This window comes from Rattus norvegicus, chromosome 1 (assembly GCF_036323735.1).
Source record: "Rattus norvegicus strain BN/NHsdMcwi chromosome 1, GRCr8, whole genome shotgun sequence".
Classification (NCBI taxonomy): Eukaryota; Metazoa; Chordata; class Mammalia; order Rodentia; family Muridae; genus Rattus; species Rattus norvegicus.
Window position 1 is genome coordinate 265,955,904 of NC_086019.1, and position 24,616 is coordinate 265,980,519.

Sequence of the window (24,616 nt, forward strand, 5' to 3'; positions counted from 1 at the left end):
CATGGCAGGCAGCAGCAAAGACTCTAAGGCTGTGAGTAGCTCGCTGTAGATAGGAGAAGGGCCCAAACAAGCAAGGTGCTGAATCACAGGAAATATGGTAGATGGAGTGGCCACGGGGAGGCCAACTCTGCTGTGAGTCCCAGGGAGACGGCTCCCCGGATGAGAGTGCTTGCTGCGCAAGTGTGAGGGCCTGGGCTTAGATCCTCAGAATCCATGTTTGACCTGTACCTGTAACCCCAGAGCTGTAGGGACAGTGACAGGAGGATCTGTAGGAGCACAAGCCATCAGCCTAGCAACAGCTCAGCAAGCTCTGTCTGGGAGAGCAAAATGGAGGGATAGGGCCAGACATCTAACATCTTCCTGTGGCCTCAGAACAGGCATCTGTGCGCGCGCGCGCACACACACACAACACACACACACAGCACATCACACACATGTATACCACACATTTACACTTCATACAAACACATACATACACATTCTTATACCTCACGGGTGTAGGAACACACATATACACATACACACACACACATGCACACATACATACATCACCCACCCACATACCACACAAACACACCACACCCACACCCACATATATCCACATGCTTATACCTCACGTGTGTAGGCACACACACATATATACACACACACACAAACACATACATACACCACACACACACAACATACACATACATGGCACACCACACACACTACACACACACAGAGATGTATATATATACACATACATACTTATACCTCATATGTGTAGGCACACACACATGCACACATGCACACATACTTACACCACCCACCCACACAGCACACAAACACACCACACACACACACACACACACACACACACACATTCTGTTTTTAAACTGTGGTGTGGATATTGCTGAAGGCTTTGGCATTTATTCTAAATACAATGGAAAGCTCTTGGGGGTTTCAGCAGAAATGGTGTCTTCAGGAGGTCACACTGACTGAGGCACTAGGGAGCAAGCTTTAGAACAACTCAGACCAGAGACAGTTAGGTTTAAAGCACTAAGCTGCTGGTGCATGCTGGGCACACTGGCTGGGGTAGGGGTGGGGGCTGGGACTCACTGGGGTGTGGTGGAGCATACTGGGGCACTGCTGGTCATGAGGGGTGTGGTGGAGGTCGAGCAGGGTAATGGCTGTGGAGTCACATGTGACTGGGAGTGGAGAAGGAACGACCTTGACCTGAACCCTAGAGTGAATGGTGGTGCTGTTTCCTAACATGGCAGAGAGACTAAAGAGAGTGAGACCAGTATGATGTCTCAAAGTGTGCTCATTCCTCTCTGCCCCCCTTTCCTGATGACTGAGCCTCTTTGTGATGTTTCTGCACTCTAGTTAGCACCTGAATTCCTTGGGCAGCTTTTGAGAAAGCCTGTTGCTGGGCCGGAAGAGTGGAAGGGGACTGGCAGGCCACGTCTGAGAAGCCCCCTTCTGTGTGCCAAGGGATAACTGGGTACTGGGTGAAAGTTTAGCCTACCTGGAATCGAGTAAGATGGAGAGTTAAATGCTAGAGAGTTTGGGGCTCGATGACCTTCTCTTTCTATCTGGTGTCTTCTCTTCCCATCACAGACTGCCTTGTCTTCATTCATTTTTAAACTATTCCTCCTTATTAGGGTTTGGGCACACACGCTTGCAGCAGTGCACTATGGAGGTCAGAGGACAACTTGTGGGAGTCTGTTCTTCCGTTCTACCATGTGGGTCCCAGGAATCAAACTCCCGTCATCAGGCTTGACCCAGCACCCTGACCTGCTGAGCCTCTCACTGGCTCTTAAAACAAACAAAAAATGAAATTTAACATTTATTTGCCTTATCATGCAAAGATTTCTCAGTGCCATTTCTTCTTCATGACTTAGGGTCATCCACATACCATTTTGTCCTGGGCACTGATGGTGATGCCCTCTGAGCACTGGAGAATTCTGGCTGTTTCTCCTCCCCAGCCTCATGGCTCTGGTTGCCTTGGGGCTCCTTCCTATCTTAGAGATCTGCTGTCACTGGCTGTCCTTCCTTGCTTCCTCTTTCTTATCTCAAACAACTTTCTCTCTCTTTTGCTTTCTGGTTGTTTCTAACAATTAATCTTTAACTTAAAAAGCAAATAGAAAGGACTAGTCAACAGAAGAAAACGTTAGAAAGTTATATATGTCTACATTTGTGTGTGCAACTATGTAACGAATTCCTGAAGTTACAGAGTTGGTTCCTTATCAGCTGTGCCTGTGAGTTAGAAGAGTCGGTTGAACTCCTTAATACTTTGTCTTGCCCAGGAGCCTCTGGGTTTGAAGATGAGCAGTTTAGCACAGGGTGGACTGTAGCTGAGCTTCCTTGAGAACTTCCTGAGTTTACTTCTCACTCTCACCTGGACCAATGAGGTCGCTATGAAGTGATAGCTGGGTCCCTGGAACAGAGCTGTTGGAATGGCACTCTGGCCCAGGAGCTAGGTAGGCAGGCAGAGGAGAGAGGGCAAGGCTCTTGACGTTTCCCCCCAGGTGGGATGAGCTGCTGACGCTGGCCAGCGAGCCGAAGGAGCAGCATGTGCTGTTGGCCGAGCAAGTGGAGGATGCCACCAATGGCCTCCTCAGCACCCTCAGCAGCTCCTTGCTCTGCACCACTGCTGATCCAGGTAGGACTGGCCAGCCTACAGGGGAGTGGCCTTGAACCTGACAATCTAGGGCATGGGCTAAACAGGGCTCCTGAGGCAAGAGCCTCCCAGGAAGGGTGGGTAAGAGAGACAGGCAGCCTTGACTTGGGTACTCTGTTCTGTTTCCTTCCTCTGAAGTGTTTCCCAGCTGGAGTTCTGAACTTATGTCTGTAGGAAAAGGCCTGGGGTTTCAAGTTAGACTTGGTAGGGCTCTTTTCCCTGCTGAGGAGATGAACCAAGACCACATTTTTCCTTGGCTGCGTGGAGGAACTCAGGGAGGCTTTGGGCTTAGGACTCCTGTCTCGGTCCACCCCAGACCTACAGTGACACTCAGATAGAAAGTGAGTGCCTGCGTGTGCTGTGAGTGAACCCTGGATCAGAGGAAATCCAGACATGGCTTCACACCAGTGCCCTACCCTGAGAGAGGCCAGAGTCTACAGCTAGGGGTAGAGTAGGTCCCCATGGCAGCCACGCTGGGGAATGAGGGCTGAGGCAAAGAGCATCCCTTGTCTTATGATGTGTGTGTGTGTGTGTGTGTGTGTGTGTGTGTGTGTGTGTGTGTGTGTGTGTGTGTTTTCTAACACAGACTGCAGGGTGGAAGCTTACCCGTGTGAGCGGAGAACGCTGGAGACCATGAGAGAGCTCGCCAGCAATGCCTTGTGCTGGAGAGGATCAAGGCAGGCGGACACTGTGCTGGCTGTGCCCTGTCCCTTCTACAGGTTGGTCCACAGGATCTGCAGGCAGAGTCCCCATGATCCTGAGTGCTCTAAAGCTACAGGGAGATTAGCATTTCTGGTGCTGTGCATGGCTGGACAATTTGTAACAGAACAGTGGGAGCTAGAAGAGGCTGGGGATGGGTCTTCCTGTCTGGCAGTGAGGATCCCAAACCTGTTTGCTTTGGCTGCATCATGGAGGGAGACACCTGACACATGGTTGTTCCAAAAATGGTGACTTTTGTGTTACTGCAGAATGCTAGTGTCTGAGAGGATTCAAGAAAACATCAAGTATGATGGTTGTCAAATCCTCTTTGAGCTTGGGGTTTTTTGAGGACACTGGTCCATAACAGACAGAAGCAGCAGCAGGGTGAAGGGACAGGGCTGGGATGCTGGAGGCAGCCTGGCACTGTGGTTATTTAAGCTGTTTACCTCATCATCCAAGCTCCACAAAAGTTGAGCAACAGAGTGTTCTGATATAGAGGACACTGAAGACCAGGGATGGAGGGAATGTGCCTGGTCACAGCAGAGTCCAGACCCAGAGCCTACTCCCAGAATCCCCGTCCCTGCACTGTAAGGACGGTGGCAATGGCAGCAGCAATGATAACTCTTTTGCCCGATGGGAATTTTGCACACATTAATTTCTAATATTTTTGTTACTCGTTCTTCAAGACATGGTTTCTCTGTAACCCTGGCTGTCCTAACTTGCTCTGTAGATCAGGCTGGCCTTGAACTCAGAGACCTGCCTGCTCCTGCCGCCTGCGAACTGGGAGCAAAGTGTGCACCATCACTACTTTTTTTTTTGGATGAGGGAGGGAAGTGCTCTGGTTCCCTTGAAACTTCCCCTTCATCTACAAATGAAGTCAGGATCATCTCAAGCAGGAAAAGAGCCTTTAGTGCTGTGATCTCGGAAACCTCCGCTTATCCTACCACTGCATTTCCTTGAATTGTAGCTGGAAGAGAGTGTTCCAGACTCACCCCGCCAATTGCTACAGAACCATCTGTCCAGGTATGGTTTGCCTCTCGGACCCACGAAATCTCTCTGAGGCTGGTTTATGACGGGACACTGATAGAACTGAGCAGATGTGGGGTTGGGATGCCACCCCAGGGCAAGAGGGGTGGACGTTGGTCAAGAGTGTGTTCCTGCCGTGCTTTCCCTTCATGTGCTCAATGGTGTAGCTTTGCTTCGGATGGAATAGTGGCTTTGGAATTACCCCGTTAGCCAATGTGCTTTTCATCGGTGGGAAACACACGGAGTAGCAGCAACTTCACCGATGTCTAACGTTAAACTTGGGGAGACACCCTAGCATTTGCCTGAGGTCTACATTCTCTCTCTCCCGCTCTCCACTGTGGAAGGCCTCATGGGTGGGGTCCTACTGAGAACCCTCTAGGTATTACTTCACTATAGAATCCCAGGCAGGATGATATGTCGGCACCATTAAACACCATTCACCAGGGTCCCCAGTACCCACCCCCACTGACCTACAAACAAAAACCACCCCTGTGTGGCATTCGTCATCGTCTTGTGGGTTTGCTACCCACAGTGAGCTAAGGAGCACTTCCAGGCAGGGAGTGAGGACTCCGAGCCTGGGTCAGGCAAGCCCCTTGACACATCCTTTCCAAGTGCCAAAGCCCGCATGTTTACTGGTCCCTGGTATGAAGGAGAAACTGACTCAGAGGCCATGGCTGTTCAGAAAGTATGGCCCCCAAGACCTGAGCTTGAGTCTCTGCTCTCCCCTGGCCAGTCGACTTCTGCTCAGGGAGCTCCCCCTTCCTGTCTCCATGAGGATAAAGTGGGACCTTGCTTTGTGGCCTTGTCCCCATGGCAGATACTCAATAAAGGCCTCTGTGGCTGTACGTCTTGAGCCCCCAAGAGTTCCCCATGATGCTCACTCAATGCGGTTAGTATCTACCACTGATCAGTCTATCCTTCAATCCCAGTGCTGCAACTAATAAATATGCTACTGTTTTGAAGAAGAAACACTTCCCGGTCCCAGTGGTGACACTCTCATCTAGCTGTCCCTTAAGTTTGCACTAACTCACAAAGATCCTTTGCTCCCTGTGACTTTGGGGGTTTAAGCTTCATTTTCATAGTTGCTACTGAGCAGGGAACTCAAGCAATCCGTGGCTACAGGGTGCCATCGCTCAGACACTTTAGAAAGGCGGGGCTTTGGGGTAGGCTGGCTTTCCCGTGCTTCCCGCCAGACTTGAGGAGGCATCGCCCAGAGTATGCACTGCGCATTCAAAAGCAAAGGTCTTGGTGTCTCTCCAGAGCGTTTGCTCCACGCCAGGACGTCTCACGGATTCATCTATTTTGTCTCCCACTGATTGTGGGAGAAGTGTGAGGAGAGTGAAGCTTAGGAAGGTGAATTAAGATGGCCCGCAGAGGCAGAGGTGGCTGTGTTCATCACTGGGCTCTCTGTGCCACGAGGCAGGAGACTTAGGCAACCCTAGGTTGTTCTTGAACAAAGAAAGGGGCCCTTCATCCCACAGCCAAGCAGTCACCTTGTTGCTAAGGATATCGCCATCCTTAGTAAACCCAGGTAAAACACAAGTTAGTTGTTATGGCAACCCTGGGCCCCTCTGGACCTTCTCAGACGCCTTGGATAATGATACCCAGATCCTGGCACCACAGCGGAAGCACAGCAGCGTAGACCTACCCTTGACCCAATTGGCACGGACCTTACCAAGGTCCTCCAACTGCACCGAGCCCCTCTTCTAGGTGTTCTTTCTTAGCTGTGACAGCTTGGCTGCTCTCCTACTAGGTGGTGTGAGCAGAAAGTTGGGGGGCAACCTTCAGTCTGGTACTTTGCACTCCGTGCCTGTCGTCTCGGCTTTTAATGGGTGTCTCTCTGGTAGGCCCCTGTGACTCCCAGCCATGCCAAAATGGAGGCACGTGCATTCCAGAAGGTGTGGACAGGTACCACTGTCTCTGCCCACTGGCATTCGGAGGGGAAGTCAACTGTGGTATGTATATACCTGGGAGTCCCAAGACTGACTCAGTGGAAGCAGGCAAGGCCTGGCTTTACCCTCCCATCGTCCCCTGCTACCTGCTGAGTAGAAAGCAACTGGTAAAATTTCAACCCACCTCCTTTCCCCGTAGCCCACTGTTCTGTCCTGTGATGCAGCCTCAGGTGCCCTGTGATTAATCCAAATGTCGGCACCCGGCAGGGCTGTCGGGTAGCTGCTGCCTGGTGTCTGAGCACATCTGTGGCTCATTTCCTCCCTTCTGGAAAGACAGGAGCAAGAAGACCTGGCATCTTTTGATTTTAAAGCTGTGCAGTGGAGTTCTATAAGCCTCAGCCCGTGGGGAGAGATGCGAGGTTCTGTAAAGTGCTTAGTGTGTGCCCAGCACACTTACGTCATTTATACAAATGTGCTGGTGCCCTCCTTGCAATCCATATAGGAGAAGTAAACCTTATACATCAAAATGACTCCGTGATTATAGCTATATGTGTAATCAGCGGAACAGGGAAGCTTCTGAAGAAATATAGGGCCATGTTTCCATGACCTTAGAGGCTGACAGAGACAGCTCAGGACTCAAGGGACCTAAGTACAGTGGGAAATGAAGTTGGAGAACAAACTCATGCTCCTTTATAAAGAGCACTTGGACTGTGTCCCTTAGCAGAGGTGGCAAGAAACATTCTGCGTCTGAGTCTCTGAGTGGAGAGCCCTGGACACTTACTCCCAGGGGCACGAGTCTCTTTGCTTCAGCATCTTCTGGGAGGTTTCTTGTGTCTGAAGTAGTCTAAAGGCATCTTGAATGGTATTGGTCTGCAACACCACAGCAGCCCTAGGTGACAGCGTGTATCACTGTGATCCCAACAGCCCCGAAGCTGAGCCTGGAATGCAGGATCGATGTCCTCTTCCTGCTGGACAGTTCTGCAGGCACCACTCCGGAGGGCTTCCGTCAGGCCAAGGCCTTTGTGAAGCGCTTTGTGCAGGCCGTGCTGAGTGAGGACTCCCGAGCCCGTGTTGGGGTAGCCAGTTACAGCAGGGATCTAATGGTGGCGGTGCCTGTTGGGGAGTACCAGCATGTGCCAGACCTGGTCAGGATCCTTGACAGCATTCCCTTCAGCGGTGGCCCAACTCTGACCGGGAGTGCCTTGCTGCAGGTGACAGAGCATGGCTTTGGGAGTGCCAGCCGGACAGGACAGGACAGGCCACGCAGAGTAGTGGTTCTGCTCACTGAATCACACGCCCAAGATGAGGTGGCTGGGCCAGCAGATCATGCGAGGGCCCGGGAGCTGCTACTCCTGGGCATGGGAAATGAGCTCATGCGGGCAGAGCTGGAGAGGATCACGGGTAGCCGGAAGCATGTGATCATCCACACAGACCCTCGGGACATGTTCAGCCAAATCCCAGAGCTGCAGAGGAGGCTATGTAGCCAACCACGGCCAGGTAAGAGTGCAGCCTAACCTGGGGCTGGCCGGTCAGCAAACAGGTCCTTCTGTCTGTCTGTCTTCTTGGCCCCATAGCCATCCTTTTCTGCAGTGGGACCTAGAATCAGGGCCTGGGTGTAGAATTCTGTGGGGGCTTCTTGTGAGGACTGGATAAGTCATGTCCGAGCGTGCTTCTGACTATAGATGCTGTTACTAATTATACTTGATCATTGTTAGTCTTAAGGAGTTCTGAGTCTTTTACGCCTGCTTGAGAACAGCAGTTTTCTTGACCTCTTCGGTGGTTAACTAGAAGTGTGTCCATGGAACACACATGCACACATGCACACATGCATGTGCCGCACACTTGAACACAACCAAAGTGAACATTTTATAAGATGATGCCTACTCCATCTGCCTGGCGTGTGCTGTAACACTCCCTTTCATTCTGTCTCCTTACCAATGAGGCTGATCTTGTGAGCAGTAGTCAGTGGAAAAATGGGAGCCGTGGGAGTAAGCAGGGCCATGCAAAAAGCCTTGTGGTACCCGAGATGGCAGAGCTGGAACACATTCCTAAGAGGGTACTTCGGTGCTTCCCTGGGGAGCTGAATGGAAGAAACCTCACATGGGACTTAGCCTCCAAGGCCGGTTACTGTTCCCAGAGGCTTCGGGTCATCATGTCCCTTGAGTCCTGTCCTCTAGGCCAGTCTCCTATGGCAAATGATTTTGTTTGTGTTGTGTGTGTGTGTGTGTGTGTGTGTGTGTACACATACATACATACATATATATTTGTTTGTATATATAGACATAGACATAGACATATATTTGTTTGTATATATAGACATAGACATAGACATATATTTGTTTGTATATATAGACATAGACATAGACATATATTTGTTTGTATATATAGACATAGACATAGACATATATTTGTTTGTGTATACATACGCACATATACATATATACATATATATTTGTTATATATACATATATATTTGTGTATACACACACATATATATACATATATATATATATATATATATATATATATATTGAAAGGCATGCCTATTGCAGAGGGTTCCCATATCCATCCAACTCCTGGCATTAGAATAGGTCATTGTTGCATTTAACAGAACATGATAGATACATTACTACTTAGCTTTTACCTGATATCTTGTTCCCAAAGCCAGAAATGGCCCTCACAGGACAGTTAGTGGTAGAAATGGCCCTCACAGGACAGTTAGTGGATCTGTCTCCTCAGGGGTTGTGGCAGGTTCTCTATTTTCCTTGTGTCTGGTGTGGTTTCTAAAAGCTAACATTATCAGACCACCAGACCCTTTGACTATATATTTAAACCATCCCAGTGGCTCTCTGTGCATCTGAAAGAAACCCGAGCCCCTTCCACCAGCTTCTGAGAACTTCCTGCCTGGCTGCTGCTGTCTTGGCAGCTCCCACACAGGAAGATGCTTCCCAGCTTAGGGGCACCCTGCCTGCCCGTCAGCTTCAGCTCTCTCCTACTCCAGAGCTAGCAGAACCATCACCTCCACAGGGATTCTCCAAGCACCTTCGCAGTCACTTCTTGTCTTGCTGTCCCTCTATCCCCTCCCCCTTCTCTCCCTGCTTTCCCACTGTGTTGCTGACTCTATTCTATATTTGTGGTCATTTCCTACCCGTAAGTCATAAATCACCACTCCGTAGATGGCGGGCATCAGTCTGCTTGATGCCCTGTGCACAGTGGGCAGGCACTGCACGATGCACCTGCTGTGGTCAGGGCCCCCCAAATCCCATATGCTGGACACTTCCAAAGACCAAAGGTGAGTGACCCGGGCCAGCAGGAAGCTTGGCTTCATCATCTCCTGGCCTCAGTGCTGAGGCCCAAGATCACCAGTTAAGCCAGCAAGGAAAAAAAAAAAAAAAGATGGGGGAGGGAGGCGGAGGTCAAGCAGCTCCCACCGGCTCACGTTAGAATGTATACAGTTTCAAACTTAAAAAATGCATTCCCTTTGATGGAGAGTACAGCACGGCCAGCCCTAATGGCTATTCTTAGCAGGAGGCTGGGAATGTCATCAGGGTGGCCATTTGCACAGAACAGCCATGCTGTACCAGCCAGATCTAGACAAGGGACCTATTCTGCTTCTCCTCCAGGCTGCCAGGCACAGTCACTAGACCTGGTCTTCCTGTTGGATGCCTCTGCCTCAGTGGGAGGTGAGAACTTTGCTCAAATGCAGAGCTTCATCAGGAAATGCACCCTCCGCTTTGATGTGAATCCTGACGTGACACAGGTTGGCCTGGTGGTATACGGTAACCAGGTGCAGACCGCTTTCGGACTTGACACCCATCCCACCCGTGCTTCTGTGCTGCGGGCCATGAGCCAGGCCCCCTACCTAGGGGGTGTGGGCTCTGCTGGCACAGCCTTGCTGCACATTGAGGACAAGGTGATGACGGTCCAGAGGGGAGCCCGCCCCGGTGTCCCCAAGGCTGTGGTGATGCTCACAGGTGGCAGTGGGGCAGAAGATGCAGCTGTCCCTGCCCAGAAGCTGAGAGACAATGGCATCTCAGTCTTGGTAATGAGTGTGGGAGCTGTCCTCAAGGAGGCAGTGAGGAGGCTTGCTGGTCCACGGGACTACCTGATCCATGTGGCAGCTTACACAGACCTGCGGTACCATCAGGACACGCTCATCGAGTGGCTATGCAGAGGTGAGTGGGAGTAAGTACATGTCCCTTAGGGCTGTCTTGACACAGGACCTTTGCCCGAGCCTTTACACGTGTTGTTGTGAGGAAGACAGCTCCCTAGTCCCCACTTGCCAGGTGTGAGCGTATGTGCTAAACCCTATAATCCCACAAAGGTCTCCAGTGTTACCGCTCATGTGCCAACCTGTTGCTGCAGGACCACGGGAGACACTGGGGTGTTAACCCAGCCCCACAGACTATATGATTGAGCTGAGTTTGCTTGGATCTGACCCAGACCTGGGCACATGCTCCTTTGCAGAAGCCAAGCGGCCAGTCAGCCTCTGCAAACCTAGCCCATGCATGAATGAAGGCACCTGTATCCTGAAGAACGGCAGTTACCGATGCGAGTGCTGGGGTGGCTGGGAAGGCCCCCACTGTGAGAACCGTGAGTGGATCCCTACTGCTCAAGCATGGATGGGGGTGGTCTCCTTAGTCCTGCCAAGTTCTACAGACTCAGCAGGAGGCAGGTCGAGTCATTCAATCATTTATTCATTCCCCTATGAAACACTTGGAAGGGCTTACAGGCTGTTTGTTTGGTTTTCTGTTTTGTTTAGAGTAGGAGATATGGGCTGATGGATAAGAGAAAGCCTGCCTTTATGAAGTTTCCATTTTAAGGAGGAGACAGAGTGAGCAGTGCAACAGTATCGTGCATTAGAATGTTACTATGTAACACTATTACTACTCATACTGTTAGAATGTTACATTAGGAGTCACGTGCATTGAAGACAACCATGACATCCGGGAGGTGGGGCCTTAGTTAGCAACATGGAGAGATCCAGAGTATGGGGGATGGTGTCAAAGGATGTGGGTCCAGAGACATGTGGGTAGGTAAACACACTGTGGCAGCTAGTGGCCATTCTTTCTTGAGCATCTCCGGTGATGGTGACGGGAGCAGAAAAGCCTGCTGGAGGGGAGTGCAATTACCAGGGCTTTGGGAGGAAGTAGCTTTAAGGAGACACAAGTAACAGACTGGGGCCTCCTTAGAAATCAAGACAATTTGAGTTATAGCTTCTCAGCCCTTGGTACACACCGGCTTCTAGTGGCCAAGAGGAGGTGGGGACAGGTGGATGGGAGCCTGTAGTCTGACACCTTTCACTTGGGGATGGAGCTGTGAGTAAAAAGGACATGAAGTAGCTACTAGCTGAAGCGAAGACTCGGCCACCATCAGAATTCATTTTTTTCCTAGGCGTCTTGAGAGGAGATGCCCCCATGGCACACAGCTTCCGCCGAGAGCCTACAGGAAGACAACAGCCAACCCCCTCCCAGCAAGCTCCCAAGCATGTTGGAGTCTGAAAGGCCCTATCGTCAGCCAAGTAAATCTCCTGGGGGCCCTGGAGCATCTGCTTCTAGCTCTAAGAGCCGTTTTGCCCATAAGCCTCTGCCACAGGGGACACTGCTTAGGACAGTAGCAGCTGTCACTCACTGTGGTGATGATGGAAAGGCCTGATGTGTCAGTATTTACCTCCTGTATCTGTTTGTACCTTGTTAAGGTAAGCTGCCTTGTCACTTTTCCTGAGGATAAGGGGCAGGCTGGAGAGATCTGAAGACCCGTATGAGGGTCATCACAGATTAACTAGACAGATGTTGAAAAAGGTTTCTGTCAGAGCTCACCACCTGGTGATTGGTGCAAAAGGTGGGCTTCTCCATTTTCCAAAAGACAGCTCCTATGGATCTAGTTTGAAAAGGGATTATGTGCCATTTGTGATTTTATTTTTTCTGGTGACCAGATCTATGAATAGGGGAGACCTGGGAAGGTCTCAGACAGCCATCTGACCAACTAACCAGTTTGTACATAGGGGAGGGGCATATTGTGGGAACAGTGTGTGTGATTGGTCTGGGCGCTGAGCAGTCACCCTCCAGAGGGGCTTCCTTTCAGAGTTTACTTGGGAGAGAGTGGCAGTACGTTGGCTGCCCTCCTCTTAGTGGTGGCAGTGATGGGCAGACTTCTCAAACTCAGCAAGTGAGGGGTGAGGGGTGCCCGGGAGGTGTGCTCTCAAACCTTTCTATGCTGTTCTGTCTTAATATGTGTCTTGTGCCCAGTCGGTAATGTTTCAAGACAGATTGGTCATTTGTCCCTCAGGACTATTTGTATCCCCTGGCAACGCAGATTCTTTGGACTATCCTTGGCAAACTAGATACTTAACTGCAGCACTAACACATCCGTTCCCCACCCCCCTGCTGTTTGAAGCTGGGTTTTCAGAAGAAGTGATTTGTAGAGCTCTGGGAGCTACAGGACAGCATCTGAGAAGCACTGGTAATGACACGTCCCATGTGCGGCCAGTGCCGTAAACTGTCCGTGTTCTGTGCGCCAGTCTGGCTGGCTGAGACACTACTCCAGGTTTGCAGTATTTTTTCCCCTTCACATTTACACTGGGATGTGAATGTGACATACTGTTACATTTCAATCATTGAACCGATTTGTAGACGTCACCGCAAAGCAGTGCTCACTTTATCATGGAACACTAGGGTTTCCCAAACTTCTGCCCAGCTGTTGTCATAGTACCTTCTGGTAAACTCTTCTCTGCGTCAGAACTTAACAGCTTTCTTGTCATTCTGCTATATTCTACTTTACTTTGGGGTTGTCGGCACCAGGTTCAAGGAGTCAGAATTTGGTCTTGATGATTTTTAAACATAAAATAAAACATTTATGTTCCAAATCTCCTTAGTCGTTGCCTATGCAGGCTTCTACAAACTGGTGTGGTTCTTTTCCCCAAGAACTGCTTAGGCGCCTGCTAACCTCCAGAGGTCAATCGTCTGCATGAAATCAGCTTCTGTAGTTGCTGCCTGTGTGTGGAACCTTGTCAATCATACGATTGATACTTTCTTTCAGGCTACCGGATTAAGGAGCCTTAAGGTCTCTTGCTAGGCTTCCCTCTGTGGCTCTGACAGTTTTTACAGTGTATATTTTGAAGTTCAGTGTGTAAATAAGATGTTTGCCCCGTGCCGTCCCATAAAATACAAGGGAAACCCAAAATACAATGAACATTTTATTTAAAAAAAAAAAAAAAGTCTAACTCGCCACTTGATAAAGGTCACCAAGTGTTTATGATACAGAAAATAAAATGCCCTGGGATTAGAAAGACAATAATATACGTGTAAAAACATTTAGCCTTCAGAAACCAGTGTGAGGTAACTGGCTCCAACTGCTCAGAGATGGGGCAGGTAACAGATGAAATGTATCAACACAAGTTAATGCTGTCACAGGGAGACAGTGTGTGAAGACAGCACTGGCTGCCAATCTGACTGACAAGAAAGGCTACTCTAATTCACGGCTGTTTTCCTTGCAAGGGGACCAGAAATTTAAAACACCTTTAACGTGGTAATGAAGAGGTAATTAACTCTTTTCTTAAGAGCAGCCTGGCCACAGGACAGAGTCTGTAAACACAGGATTTTTCCTCCTATATAATACAGCATAGTTTGAAAGTTTGTCTGGACTGGGGCGAGGTCCTTAGTGACCTAGGGGGCGACAGTCCCTTAGCTCAGTTCCCAGTATGTCCCTCTGCTACTGATTCCAGGGTTCTAATGTTCTTTTAAGATCGTCAAAGGCCACGTTGAGCCCCGCCCCCCAATATGGAGGACAGACATGGGGGCAACGCATGATTTAAACCTTAGCACTGCCAAGTACGGGATAAGAGAGAGGGGGGTCAGAAATTTAGATTCTCCTCATAACCAAAAGCGATGTGGCCATTTTTTCACTACCTAAAAAAAGTCTTGATAAAGCAGTTGAGTGATGGATGAAATCTTAGGAAAGAAAAAGGGAAGTATGTCGTCTCATGGACAGCCAGTAGGTTTCGTCTCCGGAGACGCCACCGATGCCGCCGCCGCTGTGTTCCCTTTGGCTTGAAGAGGGGACAGGGCCGTCACCGAAGCTTCGAGCATCTCGTCCCTTGCTCTTTCTTGTAAACAGACTCACCTTTCCTCAGAGTTGCTGCTGTTTTATGGAAGACTTGACCGGAGCAGGATTGTCAGCAAGATCCATGACCTTATAAGAGTCTTTAGGCAAATCTTGTTTCCTAACTGGCTCCTTTCTTCTCCCATTCCTACAGTACAGACATAAAGGACCCAGCCCCCCCAAGGAGAAAGTTATCCTCTGTCTCTTCCTTCATAGATGTAGAAAAAGGTAAGAAAAACCATGGCTCCAAAGCAGTTACAAACAGAGCTAGAGCGTCATTCCCCTGGAAGGAGCACAGCTGAATGCTGTGATCGATTAGTGATGTCTGCAGGAGTGAGGCAGTAGGGGGCTTATATACAATTAAATGGATTTAATAGTTCACCGTTGGTGAGGGTGTGGGTGTCCAACTTTTTCCAGCATGTACACAGGATGGGAACAAAGAGCAGAATTTGTCAAAGCCAGCGGGTCATTCCTCAAAGGTTTCTTACTGTACCAGTGAGTTATGGATTAACAGGGCTTCTCCTTTTGCCCTGGGGGGGTGGGTAAAAACTGTCACGGGATCAGGCCCTGCTTTTACTTTATTGAGCCTTTTGTCCCTGGCTTCTTTGGTTTTGATGGAAGAAACCTTTTTGGGTTGAAAACATTTCAGTCACAGCCAGTCCCTGGAACCTACTGCTGAGTGGCCCTTGGGCTCGTCGTCGGGAAGAACACTTGATTAATATAAAGCACTTTTCTGCTTAATGGGTGGTAAAGACTGAGCCATGGTAGCATTCTGCTGAGAGCACGCCTCACACTCAGAGCCAAAAGCCACAAAGCTCCAGCTGCAGCTGAAGAGGGGCCGCTTACCTTCGCTTTCTGCAGAACAGTGCCTTTGCCTGTGACCATGACGGAAAGAGGCCTGTTCTTAAGCACGGATGCAGAGTTGACTGGCGTAGAGTCTGGAGTGGAGGTGGGGGTGGCAGCTTTGGGCTGTGGCTGAGAAGGAGAACAGGGCTGGGTCAAAGTTGTATATATATATATATATATATATATATATATATATATATATATATATATATAATCTACCACTTCTCCCAACCTGTGCCAGGAGACCCTGTATAGAGCTCAGAGGAGCCCCAGAGCCCAGCACTCACACGAGGGCTCATGTTGTCCAGGTGGGTGGTATCCACAGTGGTGCCCAGGGTCACAGGCCCAGCCTCTGCCTTCTTCAGGTTGTCCTTCACCTCCACGATGCTGAGCTCGAGGTCCACACGCCTGCTCTCCTCCAGCCGGCATTCCTCATCTATTCTCTTCAATGCCTGCTCCAGCTTGGCCACAACTCCCTTATCTGTAGAGAGGATCAAACTTGCTGCAGAGGACAGGGAGTCATGCTGGGTACAGGCAGGTTTCTTTGGGGGTTCAAGAAACGAATTATGATGTGGTAGTCTGAAGGAGAATGATGTCCACTGGCTCGTATGTTTGAATGCTTGGTCCCCAGATAGTGGAACTGTTTAGGAAGGATTAGGAGGTGTGGCCTTGCTGGAGAAGGTGTGGCCTTGCTGGTTAGTGCTCTCTCTTGCTATGTGGTTCTGTCTCAACATGTGAGCTCTCAGCTATCTCTCCAGTCAGCTGTCATCCCCACCATGACTGTCACAGACTCAACTCCTCCAGAACTATGAGCCCTACATTATATCCTTTCTTTTATAAGTTGCCTTGGTCATGGTATTTTGTCATAAGAATGGAAAAGTCTCCAGTGCAACTGCTGGTTGACTATATATTAAAAACCCACTGCTCTGTGCACATTAGATGGGTTCACTGACGGACAAATGGACTCTGTCCTGACAACTAAAACGTGGAGAGACTCCGTCCCCAAGGCAGTCCTTCAACTGTCACCATAAGCTTCCCAGGAACTTGTTGCATTTGTCTGCAAACCTGTCAGGCCGGTTGTGCTTGCTGGTGCAACTCTGTGATTTAAATATCAAATGAGATCCAGGTCAAGGAATCCTGAGAGGCCTCGAAGGTAAGTTGCTAGGCAACCTCCCAGGAGCCACCAGAGACTGGAAAATCACCTGGAAGGCCTTGGACTTCTTTCCAAGTGTCTCTGATCTTAGGCACTTAAGACAACAGGCTGGAAATTAAAGAGTGCCCCGCAGGGGTGTTTAGCCTAGGCATGGCTTGGCACATCAGTCAGCTGACCCAGACCTCAAACCTAGGCTGAGAGTCAACCTGGGAACAACCTAACCAACTCCTGGTGACCTGGACGCTGGCCCTCCGACCCAGGCAGAGATAACCTCAGACAGGACCAAAAGAGAAGGATCCTTTTCAAGGGTGAGGGGACTCAAACCAAGGGATCCAGAGGCATATGACAAATCCAGGTTCTTCCCCCTGGAAGCCCATGTGTGTTGAGACAAGGTTCCGTCCTCCACCCTGGCCCCCTACCTGTGCATCTTAACAGGGTCTCCTTGAGCTCCCTCTTCTCCCTGCGGAGCTGAGCCAGGTGTCCTCGAATCTCCTCCTTACTCCTCTCCAGCCTCCTCTTCTCCTCCGTGTACCGCTTCACTTCCGCCTCTGTCCGGTTCTTCCCAAGTTTGATTTCTACAGACCAGGGAGGGAACGGATTATATCAGCAGGAATGGATGGGAGCTGGACCTAAGCCCTCACCCTAGACTTAGACCCAGGGTCGAGGAGGCAGAACATCCATGCTGGCTGCCAGCCCCACAGTGATGCCGGGGTGGAATGTGGCCCTCACTTTTGTTGTTGGGGTGGTCCGGGGCAGGTTCCCTCACCTCTGTGAACCCATCCTCTCGTGCAAAGAAGAAGGGGAACAGGCTGACTCGCCACTTCTAAAGTGTTGAGCCTTATAAAGTGGTTATACCTGCACTGGTCACCCTCAGCTTGTCCTTCACAGGTGGGCTGGCACTGATGGGGACAGAAGCCATGGTGTCTGGGCAGTTGGCTGGGAAGGAGATTCTCTGCTGCTCGGCCTGCAGCTTAACCGTGGTGACTCTCGGGGTGGGCTCGATGGGCTCCGAAGGCTCTTGACCCTCTGGCTGCCTCTGTGCCAAGAGAAGCCACACACTGCTCTATGACTGCAAGGGTTGGCCAGGTGGCTGGGTACCTGTTGGTAGGATAGTTTGTACCTGCTGCATCTCCTGGCCTCCTGGAGACTCTGTGCAGGGCTCCTCTGGGGTGGTGCCTGGCTTTGGGTCTACTGTGAGGGTCTCAGCTACGTCATCCAGATGTGGCACCGCTGGGAGAGAGGCCTGCACCTGGACCTCACTGGTATTATGCAGGAAGGACTTGACAGGTGTGAGATCCAGGTATACTCGGTCTAAGTCACTGCCACTGTTGGCATCCACAGCAGGGGTGGCATCCCCAGCTAGGGTGGCTTCCTCAGCAGGCTCCACCTATAGGAAAAGGTCAAGGGCATTTACTGCCAGGACCTGGGGTGGCCTGTGCCCTCTCATGCTGCAGTTCCTAGGCGGCTCCTTCCCTTCCAGGGAAACCCTCTGTGGGGCCCTGGATGTGGCAGAAGACTCAGAACATAGCATTCTGTTTAGAGGGAAGTGACAAGTACTTCCACAGGGCGGTCAGGATTGGGGGAGACACACTAACAATCCAGTACAGCTCCTTCATTCCAGAACCAGGGCCCTGCCAACAGCATGCTTGGCCCACCTCAGCTACCAGCGTAGACTTGGAAGGCTAATGTGTCAGTACTCCCACCTCAGGCTACCCTCCATGCCCAGCACTGAAGATCAGAGCAGACAACCAAGTCACACACGACCCCTCGCACAAAAGACGATCCTGTAGGTGACTGGGAACTGCTTGTCTTGGGGACAGTCTGAACCTCTTGATAGAGGTCTGGCAGGAGAAGGGCTGGTCAGCCGGTGCCCCATCCACGTGCTTACCGCCGCCATCAGCTCTGACATCTCCACATCATCATACAGCTCTTCCTGGCAGTCCCGGCTGGGCAGGCCATCAATGTATGTGTTGGGCTCCGAGAACTTCCTCTGCATCAGTCTGGAAGACATATATGGGTCCCTGTAGAAACCCACCAGCCTCAAAGAGTGCAGAATCAAAGCCCCAGGCTACACAGACCTGAGATAAATGCCCATTTCCCCCCAGCCAAGGCCATCTTGTTTCCTTTGTTCAGAACTCTTGGGTCTAGATTTCCCCTCCAGAGAAAACAAGCTTCCCTATGCCAAGTCCCTCCTCGAACTCCTCCAGTCATCTTCCAAGGGATCTTCCCCTTCATTATAGCACCAGTAACAGGGTCCCAGGACATTTCACCCCCACAGTGCCTCTGGGGCACCTCAGAGATGATGCACCCCCATTGTGTACATTAGGAAACAGGCCCTGTTTCAGGTGCCAAGCTGGCTTCTGACTGGCAGCACCTCCTTGTCCAAAACACTCCCTCCCGAGCCTGTCTGCTCATCTATAAAGTGACAGTGCCTACCTCTCCCTGCATATCCCAGAGTGCACTGGAGACCCAGTGAGGAGTCGGGCAAGGGGAAATCAGGAAAGGCACCTACTCTGTGCTTGGGAGCTAGAGAGCATCTAATTGTAACAAACCCTGGGGCTAGCTCTTCCCTGAGTCTCCCTGAGGCCGGGGCCATACAGCTTCTGGGGCCTCTGCTTTGCACCTCCCTACTGCAGGACCAAGCAGGACTCGACTGACCCTGTGTTCCCGGGGGGCATGCTGCCCTACTATCACCAGATCTAGAAGCAAGACTGGATTAAAAGACAAGTGAGGGAAGGCCTCTTCTTACTTACAAGAGAGAGGTTTTGGCTGCACTGACAATGCAGGAAACCCTTTCAGCATCCACATAGTCATAGGTGAGCTCTTCCGGGTCTGTCTTGGAGCCGGACTCTGAGAGCAGGAGGCCTAGCCAGTGACCCATCTCCTCTGATGACTTGGCCTAGAAGGACATACAGAGTCATAAGAAAGGAGTTCTATCCTGGCCAGTGCCTCCCCCTAGGCCAGGACAGCTCACTCCTGTCCCTGTCATCAAGCCTGAGACCTGTGCAGGCCACCCTCAGTTTTATCAGCACACTGTGTCCCCAAGCGAACCTAAATAGCATTTTCTAGCAGTGACACCCTGGTACCTTAGGGACAGCTTCTCATGTCACCATAATGACACGTCAGTAACACTCTAGACATTGGTGGGAACATCATTCACCACTGTAGACATGAATTTCCAGAAGCTGGTCACTATGTTCTCAAGGTAAAAACCTTGGATTATCAGGAGTTATCGATTAGGAGGTGCTAAAAGTGTTGGTTACTGAATAACTGTTCGTTGTAGGTTGACTCTTCCATGGACAGTAATTATCCCTTTCCCGTCTTAACCCACGCATGTGAGACTGCTGAGGCACTTCCTAAGAAATATCCACAGTTGGATTTATTTTTATGATATCAATAGAGCTGAGGAATCCGAAAGACCTAATACGGGAGCTAGAAGTCCTAATTTACTAACTGGGTCCCAGCAAATCTGATGTTTCCTTCTAGGGAGATAGTACATCCCAATCAACTGCAGACACCGAACATTTCTATTGTCTTCGTGGCTTATTTTCATGAGCAAAACTAAGTACCCGTCTGGCCCCATGTCGCTCAGTCCTGCCATCCTTCTGAAGATGCAGTTGCAAACCGAACATGACTTTTGGTTGGTACAACATTCATCCTCAGTTTCTAATTGACTGGATTTGGAAGTACCTAAGAGACACACCTCTGGACATGTTTTGGTTTTGTTTTGTTTTGTTTTTTTGTTTATTTTTTTCGAGACAAGGTTTCGCTGTGTAGTACTGACTGTCCTGGAACTTACTCTGTAGACCAGGCTGTCCTCGAACTCATAGAGATCCTCCTGCCTCTGCCTCCTGAGTGCTGGGATTAAAGGCGTCCATATAGATTTAAATGAAGAGAAGAACAGCCTGAGTGTGGGTAGCACAATCCCACGGACCAGGGTCCTGCACTGAGTGGGAAGGAGCTCGCAGGCTGAGGCCTGCATTCATCTGTTTCCTGACTGTGGATACAATGTGACCAGCTGCCTCAAAACTGTGTTGCCTTGCCTTCCTCTCTAGGATAGATTGTATCCCTTCAAATGGTGCAGGCCAAGGCAGTTTCTCCTCCAAATTATTTTCTGTCAGGAATTTTTTTCAGAGTTGCAAGAAGAAGACAGATTTCTTTTCCCCATTGATTTCCAAAGACATCTTCTAGGCCACCACCCTTACACTGGGCAAGTGCAGCAGCTTCCTGGTAGTCGGGGTTACCTTCACAGTGCCCTAGTCCTTCCCTGAAACTATAACTAAAGAACTAATTGTGTAAGTAACCAAATGTCACCACACCACGAAACTAGAAAATAAGTGCTGTGAGGACAGGCACTGGTTTTCTCTCTCATCCAAGGAGTAGATGCTGACCAATGGGCAAATGAATGGGTGAACCAGTCTCTGTGAGGCCCCACCGTTGATACGGACGTTTCAGCCACCAGGGGGCAGCATTGAAGCAGACTTGGAAGACCCATGGATCAAGACCTAAGTGGACAGAGTTAATGGGCAAGTGCTTACTTGTGTTGTAGGACCTCGGCCCCGCCTGTGAGGCTCCTTGCAAGTTTGTATTATGTCATCTCTTGTTTTTATAACTTTAACAGTGCATGAAACCAAGGGCAGGGAGAGGCCGAAATGTAATTGTATCACAGAGCAAGCTCTGATCTCAGATAAATTCTGACAGCCCTCATTTCTGTCAACAGGACCTCTGGGTTCTTATGGCTGGTAGCATGCAAAGTGAATAGCACCCCTTTGAGGTTCAAACTTTGCTCTGGCACCATGGGAGCTTAAAAAAAAAAGTATTCCCTATACTGTCCTGTATTGGAAGAAGCCTGTGGTCCCACCCCTGTAACAAAGCCGAGGTCCGAACAGAATGGACGTAGTTGTTTACATGACTGAAGATGATGGAGGTAAATGTAACATTTACATTACTCTGGTCCTCTTCCAGTGGGATCATGGTCCCTAGTACTTCACTTGATAGCTGAGACTGTCCCCTCCAACCCCCTGCTGTCCTCTTCCTTCTTGCTCCACATCAGTACCTCAAGCTTGGCCAACTCCTCGCCATTGTGGAGGATACGGAAGGAGTACAGGTGGTCAGGGCTGGGATCCGGAAGCACATCACAACCCACCAGGCTGAGGGGCTGCTGGGCCATCTTGCCCCGGTTCCGGTCCTGGTAAAAGTGCAGGTGGCTGTCTCTAACAAAGCACCAGCGTGACTTCCACTGACTGTTCACCAGCACGTTCAGGTAGCCTGTAGAAGGTCATGCAGACAGGAGGAGGAGGAGGCCACAGGTGAGATGCATCTAAGAGGACAATTCCTCTAGCAAGGGACACTCTTCAGGGTCAAGGGGATACACTACCACTGGGTCTCTTTGGGTGTCACCCATTTTGGAACCTGTCATATGTCATCGCAGAGGTGACATCTGTCAATCTCAGAGTACGTTATTTTCTTCCTGGCGCTCTGGGGCAGGGTGGGACAGCTATCCCAGTTCTTGGCAAAAGTATGGCCTGAGGAAAGTGGGCTTAGCCCTCCATTAGCCCGGGATTGGTGAGTATTTGCACAGGATACACACATTCTCTACCAGACCTCGCCTCCAGGTCTCTGTTCCAGCAGGCAACCCTACTTCTAGTTTCAAGTCAAATCTCCTGTCTTTAGAGTCAGACCTGCTGCCTCGGTTTTCTCCACTTCCTGATACTTTGTCCAGACGTAGCCCACAGTGTCCAACCCTCCTCTTTCCTCCTGAGCAGGTGCGCCCATGCCTGACTCGGTCTACCTTCTGGTAGAACATCTAGGACTACTGCAAATCTCTGCTTCAGTGCTGACCTCCTCTGCTGGACACATGTGCCTCTCCAGGACATAGGTCTGGAGCTTTTAGCCTTTTGACTGGGGACCCCATTTCCCCCTGTAGCACCCAGAAGCTACAGCCCCAGGGTATAGCCAGGGTACATTCTTCCTCACTCACGGATGGTTACATGTATGTGTTCAGCTTCTCCCGGTTTATCGAACTGCTGCCGTACACCAATGCAGCCTTGTCCCCAGGCAACAAAGATGAGCAAACCCTGGCCCCTAGGCTTTCTGCACAACCATTCACAATGGGTTGTCTCCCCTCCAAGCCTAGCCTTCTCAGATACACGGACTTATGAAGTAGGTCTGCTCCATTCGAAGTGATTGGCAGCATCTCTGAGCCCTAGCCAGGTAAGTGGACAGTAGAGCAGGGTAGACAGCCCATGCAGAGCTGGTCAGCCCCATACAGAGCTGCTCTCAGGGTGGATAGTAGGGCTCACAAACACCTCTGCACCCCATTGAAAAGACATCAAGTCAAGGGTCAAGAGATAAGCCAAACTCCAAACAGATGCTACTGTGCCTATCACAACCCAGAGACAAGAGAAACTTAGATGAGATGAAGTGAGAGCCAAGCCCCCAAGTGCCTGTGTTCTTGCTGTCACAGCCTCAGTAAGGAGAGACTCCACACGAAGATCAAACAGTTCCATAAATAACCCAGTCACATCCCAGTGTGCACTGGGAACTCACTCCCAGGTCTTATACTGTGCTTCCTGTGGCTGCAGTGACAGGCGGAAATAGGCCACTCCCCAGCCTGGGAAGCAGAAAGCTCCCAAGGAAAACCTTGTCTTCTACCCTGCCTGCCTCGAGCAACAGGAGAACCAGAGGCTCAGGAGAGAGCCCGGGAGTGGGATTGAGCAAACATCCCAGAGGTGAGCAGGCGTGGCTCAGGGAGGACCGCAGCCAGGAATTTCAGCCTTGGAATTAAGACGCTTCATACCAAGATATTTTCTGGGCCTGTCTCGCTCTTGACTTTGGTTCCTTCAAGTATGAGTGAGAGGAGAGATGACCTGCGAGAATCTACCCGCACTCACACCCACCCTCAGAACCTGCTGCCCTATTGTCCCCTACCTGGTTCTCACCTGTCCCTGCCTCAGAGATTTTTCTCCAGCCCTAACACATGTACCTATTCAGTTCCCATCTGCTCTCCAAGGCCAGGGCCATGAAGCCACCTCTGGTCATGGAGTAAGAAAGGTTCTCCATGCCCCGAATCCTAATAACCATGAGGATGGTTCCACGTGTATTCAGGTGCAGAGCTGTGCCGTCCACCCACCTCTTCGAACACTGTCTGCCCACACCACAGAGGAAACTGTGCTCAAGAGAACACTGACACCAACCGCTTATCCCTCGCTTCCTCAATGGGCCCAACACTGTGACAGGGTAGAACCTGGTAAAGCATACCACAAGAACAAACCACACCAGGGACAAACCCAAACCCTAATTCTGTGTGCTCTTCACCCACAGGACTCTCTGCCTTTCCTAGGGCTCGACACTCCAACAGAGTGAAGAAGCAGCCCAGGGTCCTGGTGGTCGCTTTTGGTCTTACTGGATGTCTCGAGGGATCTGTCTGGGGGCTCCAGTGAGGTAGATTTCTTCCTGCCCAGGTTCATAAGGTTGCTCAGCTTGAGGCCAGCAGAACATTTCTTCTTGACTGTCAAGATGAGAGAGAAAGCTGTCAATGTTGGACACTACCCACATGTAGACTCACCTCCCCCACCTGCACTCATGTGCACACACTTGTATAGGTGTACATGCATGTATGGGTATGCACATATATAGGTGCATATGCATGTACAGGTGGTGCACATGCATGTACAGGTGGTGCACATGCATGTACAGGTGGTGCACATGCATGTACAGGTATGCACACGTGTATAGGTGCACATACATCTATAGGTGGTACACATGCATGTACAGGTGCACACGCACACACACACCACACACACACACACACACACACACACACACACACACACACACACACATATATATATATATATATATATATATATATATATATATATATATCTTCCTCCACATGAGAATTGGCAGGCCAAGTCAGCAAGTCAGCTAGCTATTCCCAAAGTCATACACTCATGGGGATACACAGGCATCTCAGTGTAGGTGAACACTGGGAATCTTCATAAACCATGTGGCCGCAAAGAGATTTGAAACAGGACCAGGAAAGGATGCTTTCCTCCCCAGCCTGTGGCAAAACTCAACTTTGGTTTGGCCCTCTCTCTCTCTTTGCTCTGTTGGAAGTGATGTTGGAGTCACCTCTCCACCCTCCCCCCGCCCCAAACAGTTAGGGTTGAGCCAGACAGCCATGTCTCACACCCTGGGATAGCATTGTTCTCTCGATCATGAGGTGTAGGG

At 50.3% G+C, this 24,616-nt stretch overlaps 2 protein-coding genes across 11 annotated transcripts in view; one reads left to right on the plus strand and one right to left on the minus strand.

The window, feature by feature from the left end:
• The window catches only part of Vwa2 (von Willebrand factor A domain containing 2), a 41,625-nt gene extending 28,478 nt beyond the window's left edge, over nucleotides 1-13,147 (plus strand). Inside the window, exons 7-14 of the mRNA XM_003749146.6 lie at nucleotides 2,514-2,647; nucleotides 3,252-3,384; nucleotides 4,332-4,387; nucleotides 6,238-6,345; nucleotides 7,207-7,779; nucleotides 9,906-10,457; nucleotides 10,750-10,875; nucleotides 11,677-13,147. Of these exons, the coding sequence (XP_003749194.3) occupies nucleotides 2,514-2,647; nucleotides 3,252-3,384; nucleotides 4,332-4,387; nucleotides 6,238-6,345; nucleotides 7,207-7,779; nucleotides 9,906-10,457; nucleotides 10,750-10,875; nucleotides 11,677-11,783 (1,789 nt within the window). The 3' untranslated portion in view covers nucleotides 11,784-13,147. The remainder of the gene's footprint in view (nucleotides 1-2,513; nucleotides 2,648-3,251; nucleotides 3,385-4,331; nucleotides 4,388-6,237; nucleotides 6,346-7,206; nucleotides 7,780-9,905; nucleotides 10,458-10,749; nucleotides 10,876-11,676) is intronic.
• A 317-nt stretch (nucleotides 13,148-13,464) lies between these two features.
• The window catches only part of Afap1l2 (actin filament associated protein 1-like 2), a 96,584-nt gene continuing 85,432 nt past the window's right edge, over nucleotides 13,465-24,616 (minus strand). For 6 of the 10 annotated variants that reach the window (XM_063282799.1, XM_008760580.4, XM_063282804.1 and 3 more), the window contains 10 exons: nucleotides 23,787-23,891; nucleotides 21,438-21,649; nucleotides 19,135-19,280; nucleotides 18,270-18,402; nucleotides 17,502-17,768; nucleotides 17,237-17,417; nucleotides 16,801-16,956; nucleotides 15,516-15,709; nucleotides 15,229-15,357; nucleotides 13,465-14,530 (listed from right to left, as the gene is read on the minus strand). In XM_063282799.1, the coding sequence (XP_063138869.1) occupies nucleotides 14,504-14,530; nucleotides 15,229-15,357; nucleotides 15,516-15,709; nucleotides 16,801-16,956; nucleotides 17,237-17,417; nucleotides 17,502-17,768; nucleotides 18,270-18,402; nucleotides 19,135-19,280; nucleotides 21,438-21,649; nucleotides 23,787-23,891 (1,550 nt within the window). In that variant the 3' untranslated portion in view covers nucleotides 13,465-14,503. The remainder of the gene's footprint in view (nucleotides 14,531-15,228; nucleotides 15,358-15,515; nucleotides 15,710-16,800; nucleotides 16,957-17,236; nucleotides 17,418-17,501; nucleotides 17,769-18,269; nucleotides 18,403-19,134; nucleotides 19,281-21,437; nucleotides 21,650-23,786; nucleotides 23,892-24,616) is intronic. The other 4 variants (XM_017588861.3, XM_063282801.1, XM_063282805.1 and 1 more) reach the window with 1 other exon arrangement.